Consider the following 14266-nt stretch of genomic DNA (forward strand, 5'->3'; position numbering starts at 1 on the left):
TCTAGATTTGCTATGTCTCTAGTAATGTTATGTATATTGTCTAGGTCTATGATAATGTGTCGATGTATATATATATCTATGTAGATATATGTCTATGTATATATGTCATGTATGTATGTCTATGTATATATGTCCTATGTATATATGTCTAGGTATATATTCTATGTTATATGTCTATGTATTATATTAGTCTATGTTATATATGTCTAATGTAATATATGTCTATGTATATATTCTATGTAGTAATGTCTATGTATGTAATATATGATGTATATAGTCTGTATAGTATGTCCTATGTATGTATATGATGTCTATGTAATATGTCTATGTATATATGTCTATGATGTATTGTATATGTCTATGGATTGTGATTATTCGACCGCACCCGCGGTCCCTTTAAATCGAGTAGCAGCATATTCAGTCCGGCGGAAGTAACACATGAACAGCAGAGCAGACCCACGGTTCGTTTAGCTGCTCGTATTTAGCTTCAACAAAATCAAACGCCCTGCAGAGCAACTGTCCTCCCGTCGTTATTCTCTCAAAATGTCTTCCGTCCAGCGCCTCAGAAAGTTTGTCAACGAGCGACTGACTGCTGCCACGAGGAAATATAACCATCTGAAAAAACCATCAGCGTATCAGGAGGAGATCAGCCGTCAGCGCAAATTATGGATATGTTTTGAACCAGAGATAAAATTACACAAGACAGGTTTTGTAACATTACAACTCTTTTGCTGTAACGGCTTTGTAAATTACTGCATTAATTTTATTTTTTTTTACTCTTGTGTTTCCATAGTAAAGAGGATTACTTTGATTGAAAGTAACAAGTAAGCTCTTTTTTATGGCTCAAGTATCTGTAATTTCATCTTTCTGTGTCAGCACATTTCACTGGGAAATATTTCAGCCATTTTTTTTACAACAACACACATGATGAACACAGTTAGATATGAATGTGATATGGTGTGTGGTGTGGTGTGTATGTGTTATAAGTATGTATGTATGTATGTATGTATGTATATATGTATGTTGGTGTGTGCTGTGTGTATGTATGTGTGTGTGTGTATGTATAGGTATATTTGTATAGGTGTAATGTATATCTTTATTCTGCCATTACCAAAACAATATATAAAACATGAATATCACACACCATTTCATTGTGTAAATTACTGTTGCTTATTTTGCCCCTTTTGCCAAATGGCTAACAAGTTTATATATAGTGAACAGGAGGGTGAGCGACCATACTCAATGTAACAAACACTTGTTTCAACTTTGTTTCATTTTAGTATTTCAAGTCCAACCTTGATAATGTATATATGTCTATGTATATATGTTTATGTATGTATATATGTCTATGTATATGTATATATGTCTATGTATATATGTCTATGTGTCTATGGATTTGATTATTCGACCGCACCCCGCGGTCCCTTTAAATCGGAGTAGCAGCATATTCAGTCCGGCGGAAGTAAATCCACATGAACAGCAGAGCAGACTCCAGCTGTTCGTTTTAGCTGCCTCGTATTTAGCTTCAACAAAATCAAACGCCCTGCAGAGCAGACTGTCTCCTCCGTCGTATTCTCTCAAAATGTCTTCCGTCCAGCGCCTCAGAAAGTTTGTCAACGAGCGACTGACTGCTGCCACCGAGGAAATATTAACCATCTTTGAAAAAACCATCACAGCGTATCAGGAGGAGATCAGCCGTCAGCGCAAATTACTGGATATTGTTTTGAACCCAGAGATAAAATTACACAAGACAGGTTTGTAACATTACAACTCTTTGCTGTAACGGCTTTGTAAATTACTGCATTAATTGGTATTTTTTTTACTCTTGTGTTTCCATAGTAAAGAGGATTACTTTGATTGAAAGTAACTAAGTAAGCTCTTTTTATGTTGTACTCAAGTATCTGTAATTTCATCTTTCTGTGTCAGCACATTTCACTGGGAAATAATGTAGTTGTTACTTCACTACATTTATTTAACAGCCATAGTTACTAGTTGTTTTGCAGATTCACATTTCATTTTTCACACAACACACATGATGAACACATTAGATATGAGTGTGATATGGTGTGTGTGTGTGTGTGTGTGTGTGTGTGTGTGTGTGTGTATATATGTATGTATGTGTGTATGTATATGTATGTATGTATGTGTGGTAGATGTGGAGATATGTGTTGTAATATTCTTATTGTGGTAATATATCTAAATTCTTATATATATATATACACACACACACACACACACACACACACACACACACACACACACATAATTGATACTCATAGTTTGTCAAATAAACCTGTCAAGTATCAAACTCTGAGAGTATTTTTGAAAGTATTTATCTTACATTGTGCTGTTGCTACTTTTGCATATGTTACCTAATTACCTACATGTGTTTCTCCTTTCCTTCCCTTCAGGTATATCGCAGTTCATCTGTAATGACGAGGTTGTCGCTGACCAGCAGCTCTGTAACCAGAAGAGGAGTTACAGTCTGGATGAAGAGTGCGCAGAGCCTTCACAGATTAAAGAGGAAGAGATGGATCTCCGCACCAGCCAGGAAGAAGAGCAGTTTCTTCTGAAGCAGGAGGATGATTGGTTCAAGTCCAGGCCTACTACTCAGGGAAGAGACCACAGTGAAGACCAGACTGTGCTTTTGGATCCAGCGCCACTGACCAACATCAAAGTTATAGTAATAAAATCTGAATCTGACAGAGAGGGTTCGGGTGTATCCAAACCAAACAGTGACCACAATGACTACTCTCACAGACCTAGAAGCTGTGAAAGAGGACGCCGAGAGAATACATGCACTGATCAGAAAAAACATTTCCAATGTCTCTTTTGCAGTGAGGAGTTTCATGATTTTTTGAAGTTAAAAATTCACATGAGGACACACACTGATAACGGTCGTTTCAAATGTGACACTTGTGGGAAAGGGTTCACGCAGAAGGCACAGGTAAATAAACACATGATGACACACGCAGGGGTAAAGCCCTTCAGATGCAGAGTTTGTGGAAAGGAATTTAACTGTCACTCAAACTGCATCACTCACATGAAAACTCACACAGGCCAGAAGCCCCATGCTTGTGTCACCTGCGGGAAAAGTTTCAGACGCAGCGCAGACCTGAGGAGGCACAACCGAATTCACACTGGGGAGAAGCCGTACAGCTGTGTACACTGTGGGAAAGAGTTCTCTCATCATTCGTCTCTCACCAATCACGTCCGAGTGCATACGGGGGAGAAACCTTATGACTGTATGTGGTGCGGGAAGGCGTTTGCCATCAGCACAACGCTGAAAATACACACCAGAGTCCATACAGGGGAAAAGCCGTATACATGCAACGTTTGTGGGAGAAACTTTGCTCATAACACGGGACTGAGATTACACAGGAGGATCCATGCACGAGAGAAACAAGCTGAAATGTCTTTAATGGGGTAGATCACCTTAATGGCACTGGCTGCAGCGGCGTTCAGACGGGGACAGGCAAGCCGCTTAACACACGAGTTGGTTGATTACATGAATATGGATCTTTATGTACAGACGATCTAAAGCCAGCTCTACAAAAAAAAGATATGTCACCACATCTGGACAGAAACACTGAATTGAAATAAGTAATCAAAGCTACTCTATGGCTGAAATAGTCCAATGTTTTAAGTAATTTAGCATGGAAAAAATCAAAACATACACTTGGCACAGGTTCCCAAATATTCTCTTACATCTATACTATTATAATTACTTTTGGGAATGTTTGGGGCATTGAATTGTCATAGAAAACAAGCATGAAGATGCCATCTTGGTCTCTGTGACCCTCTGATGAATATATATTTTTTACTATTAGGCATCCACTGAGCTGACAAGACCATTGCACGCCAATATTAAACAGGGTGTCTAACAGGTAACTGTTAACTTGTATTGTTTTACTATTTTACTCTTCATCAGTGTTGAGGTGTACAGCATGCAGCTTTGAGGATCACGATGGACACATTGTAAACACGTGTCATGTTTCTTGTGTTTTTTAAACTGTACTTATGTCTATACCTGTATGTACAATTCAAACACACACCTGGCCAATAAAGTGACTTCCAGCTCGGGTCAGTAGCAGGCGCTAATGAGTCAACAATCTGTCCGTCAGCCGCCGTGTGTCGATCCGAAGAAGAAGAGCCCCTCCCGGCGAGGTGAAGCGGAAACATACCGCCATGGTCGAGTCAGCGCAAGGAGTTTGACGGAAGTTTTAACAGGGGATAAAAGTGTCTTAAATTGTATTAAACCATGTCTTCAGTTCAAATCATGAGACAGTTCGTCTGTGACCGGCTCACCGCGGCTGCTCAGGAGATTTTGGGAGCGTTTGAAAAGAAAGTAGATGTTTACGAGAAAGAAATCGCTCGTCAACGAAGACTGCTGGCATCAGCCTTAGCGTCCGAGACGAAGTTACACCAGACAGGTCGGGACAACCATCAAACTATTTTCTAATGGAGCTACATTTGTGTTAAATAGCCAAAAAAAACAAAACAAAAAAAAACACCGAGCGTCACCTGACTGACAGACCAGTTTGACAGGATTTAAATGGGCGTAGCACGTCGTAATAAGCTCAGGTGACTAGACGAGTCCGTGTTGTTAGTACACTTTAATATGCACCTCAGTGCCACCACGACGTTTGTTACACGCGTGAAACCACGCTACATGCGGAAGTCACTGTTCCCGTTCAAGCTCGCTCTGTTATTCCCCGAGGGGCAATAACACGTGACAATGATTAACTAAACTCACGCGACCTTTCAACCTGCCACACCCACTCTCACATGTCAACATGATCACATGACAACTTTAAGTATATTTACTCAAGTATCTATTCAATACAAAGGAGCTTTACTTGAGGACATCACAGTGTTTACATCACTTCACTGCAAATGCCTGTATAAGCTGTCATACATATGCATATGCATGCACTTTATTATAGATAAAAATATAGAGAGAGTAGTTTATTAACTGCAAATATCTATATATGTATAAGCTGTCATACGTATGCATATGCATGCACTTTATGATAGATTGATTGATAGATAGATAGATAGATAGATAGATAGATAGATAGATAGAAAGAACGAAAGAAAGAAATATATAGAGAGTACTTTATTAACTGCAAATATCTATATATGTATAAGCTGTCATACATATGCACATGCATACACTTTTTTATAGATAGATAGATAGATAGATAGATAGATAGATAGATAGATAGATAGATAGAGTACTTTATTAATCCCTGTGTTGCAGATTATTATTTCATACCATTCCTTTCCAGGGAAATGTATCTATGGAAGTTTTCATCTATCTCACGTATCTTCAAATTTTATGACTTTGAATGTGAATGTATACGTTCAAAAGATTCCACTATAAACTTTTTAAAACCCTCTTTGATTATCTAGAAAATGCTTCAGCACAAAGCTGAAACCAGGTCAAAAAGCTGACTATGTGGTTCTCGCAGGGCATGTGTAGTGACTAGTGGATGCTGATTGCTTTTGTTTTGACTGGGACGCTTAGCAGGCAATAAACCAACGCAGACTTATTTGTGTTTGAAATAATGATATTTATTTAATTGCTTGATGAAGCCACTTGTCATATATATAAAAAGTAACGCTCAAACACCCTGAAGCACCGTCACTGTTTGATCCTCCATTCACCAACAACACCTGGGCTCAACACTGAGCAACCTCAAATAACCTGCCTGACACCCACCAACATCCGGTTTAGGTCAGAACACAAAAGGAAATACTGCCGCCTAGAGGTTTAGAGATGTTTCTAAATAAAACATGGCTCCTACAGCATGAATGCAACAGACATAGACAGTGAAGCACTAATGTAGATTCAACTACCAGCAGTATGCAATAGTCAAAACGAGCTCAACCATAAACATCTGCAGCAGTAAAATGTAACATACACTTTAATACATTCGTAACATTAATGCAAAAACATGATACATTAAAGTAAAACACTGACAAGGAATATTTGTTTGCAGAATAAGTACTTTTAATTTTAATACCCAGTCCAGTCTGTTAGTGTCGTCTATAAGTGGAATATAATATGCATAACTACATTTTCGTTAGTATCTAATTGCCTGAAAATAAGAAATGTTATGCTTTTTTGCTACAGATCCTCTTCCACAGAATCCACTATGTTGAACCACTATATTTCCAGCCCTGAATGGATAAACTAAGATGAAAAAAATAGCTGAATACATACTCTTACCTTCAGTAAGGCTTTGAATGCACCACAGAGAGTAGCTATAACAGCTATAAGTGCTGTGCTTAAATACAATTTTGATGTAGTTGTATTTCTACTTTTTCTTCACCACGTCAGAGGCGATATTATACCTGGTGGTGCAGTGCTTTAGTATGACAGCAAGCTAAAGCTACTACTCAAAGGTTATAAAAGCTTGACAAGTTAATACTTTTATAGACTACATATGCAGTTTTGTCAATCTTTTCATATTTTCAAACTAAACCAAATAAACAGGTTTGTCAAAAAACATTCAAGAAACTGTTAGAAATGTTTTACACAAAATAATAATTGTGTTTTTCTTTAAACAACTGGGCTGCCTCAGAACAACAGATCCAGTAAGTCTAAGGTTTCTATAGTTCAATAGTGTCCCATATTTCATTTTTTCTTTTCTTTTAGCTAAAAGTTCCCTAAAAAAACAAAAATCCAAAAAAGAAACAGGTCCAAAAATTGTGGCTATCTGTCTTGCATTTCTCAGCAGTAGGGAAACTGCTGTGTTTCCAGTTTGCACTGTTCATTATAGGTTTTCTTTATCACAATTGTTAAATATAGTCCTATATATGTGCAGCATTTCATCATTGTCCCATTCTTTGTTTTTCTTAGGGCTCTCAGAGGGACCTGTGCTGACCAAGGAAGAGGAGGTTCTCCTAAACCAGGAGTATTATAACCAGGAGACAACCTTGGTTACACCAGAACATGCAGAGATTAAAGAGGAATATGAGGAAATGTGTGTCAGTCAGGAACGACAGCAGCTTGCACAGCAACAGGAGACGGATGCATCTAGGTCAATTGCAACTTGTGAGGAAAGTGTCCACAGTGATCAGACTCAGCCTAACCAAACGGTGAATAAGGATCCTCAATCCAGCATCTCTGACAAAGATGCATCATCTAGATCTGGCAGGGAGACTTCATCAGCATCTGCACCAAACAGTGACGACCAGCCTCTCTCTAACAACTCTCATGCAGCTGAAGATTCAAGTCAAGATTGCATAACTTGTACCGATGGAAATGCAACACCAACTAGTGATACTGAGTCAACACCAAAGAAGACAGGCAATGATGAGAATGTGTCAGCAACAAGCACAGAGCAGACGTCAGATAATATAAGCAATGATCCAAAGACAACATCAACTACAAGTACTGAGCCAACACCAAATAAGGAATGTATAAGTAAGACAACAGCATCAACTGGAGGGACTGATCTAACACCAAATGAGAGACATAATGATGAGAACCCAACATCAGAAGCAAATACTGAATCTACACCAAATGAGATAAGCCAAGAAGTCAACACAGCATCAGATACAAGTACGGAGCAGACATCAGATAACACAAGCAATGATGATAACACGACTACTGAGCAAACGTCAAATAAGAAATGTGACGATGAGAATCCAACATTAAGTGGAAATAGTGAGCCAACGCAAGAAAACAAACATAATGATGATAACACATCGATGACAAACACAGAGACAACACAGGAGAAAGGTAACGATAAGACCACAACATCAACTAGAGACACTGAGCTAACACCAAATGAGGAACATAATGATGAGAACCCAACATCAGAAGGTAATGGTGAGTCAATGGCAAATATGAAAAGCAGTGATGGGAATTCAACATCAGCTACAAGTACAATGCAATCAGATACAAGTATTAAGCAAAGACCACAGAAGAAAGGAAATGATAAGACCCCAACCTCAACTAGAGGCACCAAGTTAACACCAACTGAAAAGCAGAATAATGAGAACCCAACATCAGAAGAAAATAGTGAGCCATTGATGAATAAGAAAAGCCAAGAGAGACCAACCTCACCTGGAAATGTTGAACCAACATCAAATAAAAGACGCAACAATGAGAAGGCAACATCAGCTGCAAGTACTGGAACAAAACCACGTAAGAAAAGTAACAATGAGAACACAACATCACATGTAGAGACTGAGCCAACACCAAATAAGAAACGCAGCAATGGGAATAAAAGTTCAAATGAGAAACATAATATTGAGAACCAAACATCAAAAGGAAAAAGTGAGCCAGCACTAAGTAGGAAAAGCCAAGATAGATCAACGTCAAGTGGAAGTGCTGAGCCAACAGCAGCATCAACATCAAGTACGAAACCAGCACCAATTAAGAAACGCAGCAGTGGGAGAACAACTTCTACTGGAAGTAATGAGCCAACACCAGATAAGAGTTGTAACACTGAAGACACAACATCAGCTAAAAGTACTGAACCAACACGACGTAAGAAATCCAATGATGAGAAAACAACGTCATCTACAAGTGCAAAACTAGCACCAAATAAGAAACGCAATAGTGAGGAGATGTCAGCTGAAAGCACTGATCCAACAGCAAATAAAAAAGACAGTGACGGGAACGCAACATCAACTTCAAGTACTAAACCAGCATCAAATAAGAAAAGCAGTGGTGGGAAAACGTCTTCTACTGAAGGAATGGAGTCTGAAGAGGCTGAACCAACACCAAACAAAAAATCTAATGATGGGAAAATCACACCAGCTACAAGTACTAAGCAAACCAAAAAACGGAAAAGTAATGATGAGAGCACTATGTCAACTAGAGGTAACAATGGAAACACAAGGTCGACAAGAAACAAGGAGTTGACACGTCATAGGAGACAAACTGATGGGAGCACAAGAAAAAATGAAAATACTGACCCAACACCAAATAAACAACGCAAGGATGAAGATACATCAGCCACAAATACTGAACAAACACAAAGTAAGAACCGTGATAATGATAGCACAGCATCAAATGAAAGTACCAACCCAACACCAAATGTGAAAAGTTCAGGTGGTAGTACCAATGATGACAATAACCCTTTCAAGTGTGACAGGTGTGGTAAAGTGATGTCAAATTTCAAAAACTACAAATTTCATATGAAATCCCACACTGTTGAAAAGACGTACAAATGTGACACTTGTGGGAAAATGTTCAGGGAGAGTTGGGATTTGAATAAACATCTTGTAATTCACTCTGTTGAGAAGCCTTTCAAATGCAAAATCTGCGGACATGGATTCAACCGGCGTTATAATCTCGACCTGCATGCTAGAGTTCACACCGGGGAAAAGCCTTTCAAATGTGACACCTGTGATAAATGCTTCAGCTCTTGTGTGAACATGAAGAAGCACATGAGAATCCACACAGGTGAGAAGCCTTACACCTGCAGCCACTGCGGGAAGGAGTTTGCAGATTCTTCGTCTTTCAAAAATCATCAACGAGTGCATTCGGGGGAGAAGCCCTTTAAGTGTACCTCTTGCAAGAGAAGATTTGCCACAAGGACGACTCTGAAAAGGCACACCGTAGTACACACAGGTGAAAGGCCATATAAGTGCAGTGTATGTGACAAGGCGTTTGGACATAGAACAGACCTGAAAGGACACATGAGGTTACATACTGGGGAGAAGCCTTACAAATGCAAAACTTGTGGAGAAGAGTTTTCCAACTGGTTAAAACTCAGCAAGCACGGAAAGAAATTCCACAAAGCTGTCCTCAAAGATGAACAAAGCTCCTCTGGATAAAAAAAACTAATTTGCATTTGATATGCAATGCTTATGATAAAAGTAAATTAATTGCACTTAAGTATAATTTTACCAATTTAGCTTTGCACTCTTTTAGGAATGGAATAACGATTGATGAGTTTCCAGAGTGTCAACAAGGGACAGTGTTGACGATGGGTTGTTGCTTCACGTACTTGTGAAAAGATGAAACACATTCTGGGAAGGGTGGTTTTAAAAACAGATCTATGAGTTGAGACAATCTGACAATCATTTTATCAACGATTCAGACATGAACAGTAGATTTACACTGTATATTTTGTCTAAATATGCTGGACAACCCTTGTTGTTTTTTCACTTTTGAGTGGTCTTGTTGAAATGAATGAGTGGGCTATGCTTTTGCTTGTAATGTGAATGTCGGTCCGAACGTGGCCTTATCTAAAGCACCATCTCATGATGGGGACTCAAAAAGAATACTGTATATCACCATGATAATTTTGGGAGACTTCAATTTAAGCAAATGCACAAATTGCTTATGTATTTCTCTGTTGCTTATGTATTTACCAAAAAATCTGAATGGTGGGAGTCTTTTTTGAAAATGGAAATACAGGGTGACCTGTTTTGGAAGTGATCTCATCTTCTGAAGCTAGTTATTAATGGAATAATGATTGTTTTAAAGAGAAATTGTTGAGAATCTGTACATATTTTTGAACAGTAGGGTAGAAACTGGAAAGGACTATTGGAGCAGCTGTACATGGACAAAATCAGTCTTCTCTTCCACATTTTTTTCCTTGCAAAGTTTTATGACAATCATAGAGATGGTGATGACACAATTGAAATGTGTTAATCCAATGTGTCATTGTTTTAATCAGAGTTTATGACTACTTTTTAGATTTGTTTTTTAAGAGTACATCCTATTTTTTTAAATATCTGCTGTGCAGTTGTTTTTGCAAAACACACTAAGTGAGTGAATGTATTACTTTGCCAATCTTTATTAAATTTTAATGAGCCTTTTCCTTTAATGGTGTGGCTGTAATATTGATGCTTGTAATATACATTTGTGCAGCTGAATAGACATTAATTGAGATACTTGTAGGTGTAAACCTGGCTTACTTGAGAAAGTCGATCATCGAGCGACTAACTGCTGCTGTGGACGAAATATTTGTTTGTGAGCAGACTACAGTTGTGTACGAGGAGGAGATTGTGTGTCAGTGCAGACTGCTTTATATCCTCCTGAAGCCTAAGATGATGCTTCACAGGATAGATATTTGGCAATTTTGTCACTTAACATATTGTAAACCTTATTATTTATTCTTTATAAGTCAGATTATTATCAGATGAACCACGCCTCCTGAATTCAGTGGTTGCAGAGTAAACAAAAATTTGAAACTAAACTAAACCTACCATGGCTTCCTAGTGGCTGCAGTACCCTTAGCATCAGATCACATTTATTTGAGCAGACCTTGGGTCCCATCACATGAAACTACATTCACGTAAGACTGAAACTCAAGACCAAATGCATATTGACTTGCGATTTAAAATCCATGCATAGATCTGTTTTGTACATTTCAATCACAAACTGTGCACATGCAAATTCATATACGCACACCCTTGAACATAATCTTGCATATGAGTACCTGTCTGCCCCAACAGTCTTTAGAAGTACCAATGAAAAATTTAAATACATTACTTGAATATTTTGTTCATTGTTCGTTTACAGATTTCTCGTCACTGAATACTTACTTTTGTGTACATACAGGGTAGAAGCCTTTTAGAATAGACTAGAAAGATTTTATTGTCATTGTACAACACATACTGTAAGCACAACAGAATTACAGGGGGCTTCAACAAGGTGCTGGTCCTAATATAGGTAATAGTATAGCATCAGTATAGATAAAACCACAATATAAATACAAATGAAAAAATAAAATATAGATGTAGATGAAAGAAAACGGGGTATTCATAAAAAGTGAATGCTGCATCTTGCTTGTATTTGCATAGCAAATGGTAAAAGCAATTATACAATTATTGCACATGAGGTAATGCTCGTGACACAGGTAAGATTATTGGACAGGAAGTTATGAAGGTAAAGTTATTGCACAAGAGATGTTGCATGTTGGGGGGCTAGTGCATGTGTGCATTCAGGATGGTTATGAATTTTAAATGGCCTTGATGTAGGTAAAGATTCACACTCAGCACATTAGAACCCATGCAGGTGAAAAGCCATACAAGTTTAACCAACACTTGTTTCCTAAAGCACAGACTTGAAAACACATTAGAATCCATGCTGGTGAGAAGTAGTATCGATGCAATGTCCGTGAAGGAGGTTTCATAAATATCTCAAACCTGAAGAATCACAAGTGTTCATACATACATTTGACAGAGTAGCAGTTCTTAAGATGTGTAACTCTTCTTGAAATTTTAAATGTAATCAAACAGTACTAAACTAGATTTTGTTTAAAAGTTTTGTTTTGTAATCACAAAGAATGGTCCAGAAATGACTGACATCTTGACCTCTTGTACTTACTAAGTCACAGGCTCCTGAATCACACAGATAGATTTGATATAGAAACACAAGCAATGACTGGAAAGTGATAAAATAACAACCCTGGAAATCAAACAGATCTGCTGTTGTCTGGGGTATAACTGGACTTTAAAACACTCTCCATCATTAACAGGTCACAACAAATGTCTTGGTTTCTGTTACAGAAAAGAACATTTGTGCAACATTGAATCACTCATAGTCTCAATCTACCATCATGTGGTCAGCTACTCGTGCAATATTTCTGCAGGTACTTATGGATTCATTTGTTGTCGTGGCTGAACTTTTTTTTTTCCGGTTTTTGTTTGGCAAGTGTGTTATGATGTTTCCATGCAGCCAATTTGTCGCTAACTTAAACACTTGTAAAGCTGAACATTAACTTGCTGAACAACTTTTTTTTTAACTTAATCAATAACACCATTCTATCTATCTGTTTTTAGAAGTTACATATATTACATAATAATTTGACATATTCCTCCTCCAGAAGTCCACTTTCTGATATGGTTTTGCGTCTGTAACCGAAACATTTACTGTTGAATAATTTGGTGAACCATGTTGCTGCTGCTCTCTCAAATTATCCCCAGATGTTGTAGCTCAGGTTCAGACTGGTAACAGTGGCAGCCATTTATTCTGAATTCCAGACACATAGCGTGCTTTCGTCATGTGTTGGAAACTTACCACCCGAAAGGGCTCAATAATACCACTAACCCAATATGGTATGTTTTCAATATGTTTTGACATTGTCTCCAGAATATTTCAACTTCAGAGGAATAGCTCAAAGACAAAGAGCTCCAGCTGTTCATATGCACTCCCTCTGTTCACTGTTTTCAATTGTATGCAAGCTTTATCTTTTCATCTTCCCCCCTCTTTTCTGTTAAACACACACACACAATCAAAGGCTCACTCACTGCAAAATATTATTGTAGTGCAGAGGTTGCTGTCAGATACCAGAAGAAGTGTATATACATGCTACAATTTAATGGGGCCATACAAAGTGATAAAAAGTCATAATAGATGATTAAAATAGAGGAAAACTGCAAGAACTGTCCCCATCTGTCTGTGAGACCACCTACCAAGCTCCTTATACTGTACATTTATCAGTCTGGGTTGCAGTGGTTAATCAGCGGGTCTTCCAGAGCTGCAGTGGCTTCAGTGTCATTTTGGACCATGGGCAGCTCACAGGTGGGTTCATAAATCATCTAGATTGTGTTTGCGCAGCTGGTTGAAACCCTCCACTATGCTAACCCCAACCTCCGCCACCATATCCATTTCAAATAATATTTGTAATCATCCTGGATGACTTGTGTTACTTCGTAAAGGTTCATTACGTGATTGATGGAGGCCTATAGGGGGCAAGTGAAAAACAAACAAACAAAACAACAGGCTACATTCAAATGAATTGTTCCTTCTGTACATATAACTAGACACAATTTATACAGCACAGAAAACTCTACTTTAATTTATTTTCCTTCAGAGATGTGTGTGAAAGGTTTACAGTATCCTAAAAGAGTCTGTCCACCCTACTGACGCCTGCCTGAAATACCACAGTATAAAGTACAACACCACCAGGGGGCGCTACAGCTTCTTCCCTCAGCCTGTCACACACATAAAGTGTAAAGTCTGTCACTCTTGTGCATGCTGTATGTAGGCCTATATGCAGCTTATTTCATTCAGATTTTCTTTTGCACCCATCCACTTTATTTTTGTCCTGAAGATTTTGTTTTTTGATTTGTGTATCCTGGTTCTGTGAGAGGACTTTTTTTTATTTTTTATGGCTGAAAATATGAAAAAAAGTTGCTGATCACTCAGCTGTTATTAAAACGCCATCATTAAAACGACATCATTACCTATGCCAGCCGCCAATCAATCAAATCTAAAAAAGAAGAAGACATCATTAGCTGTCGTGTTGAACTCAGCATCCACATGACAAACTCTTCTCACTGATAC

General features: G+C 38.2%; 1 protein-coding gene across 1 annotated transcript in view; it reads left to right on the top strand.

The window, feature by feature from the left end:
• Nucleotides 1-10799, top strand: part of LOC104928499 (uncharacterized) — a 15451-nt gene extending 4652 nt beyond the window's left edge. The window contains exons 4-7 of the mRNA XM_027273269.1: nucleotides 1364-1754; nucleotides 2412-3427; nucleotides 4259-4433; nucleotides 6869-10799. Of these exons, the coding sequence (XP_027129070.1) occupies nucleotides 1364-1754; nucleotides 2412-3427; nucleotides 4259-4433; nucleotides 6869-9801 (4515 nt within the window). The 3' untranslated portion in view covers nucleotides 9802-10799. The remainder of the gene's footprint in view (nucleotides 1-1363; nucleotides 1755-2411; nucleotides 3428-4258; nucleotides 4434-6868) is intronic.
• Nucleotides 10800-14266: the final 3467 nt, after the last annotated feature.

This window comes from Larimichthys crocea, chromosome III (assembly GCF_000972845.2).
Source record: "Larimichthys crocea isolate SSNF chromosome III, L_crocea_2.0, whole genome shotgun sequence".
NCBI classification, from domain to species: Eukaryota; Metazoa; Chordata; class Actinopteri; family Sciaenidae; genus Larimichthys; species Larimichthys crocea.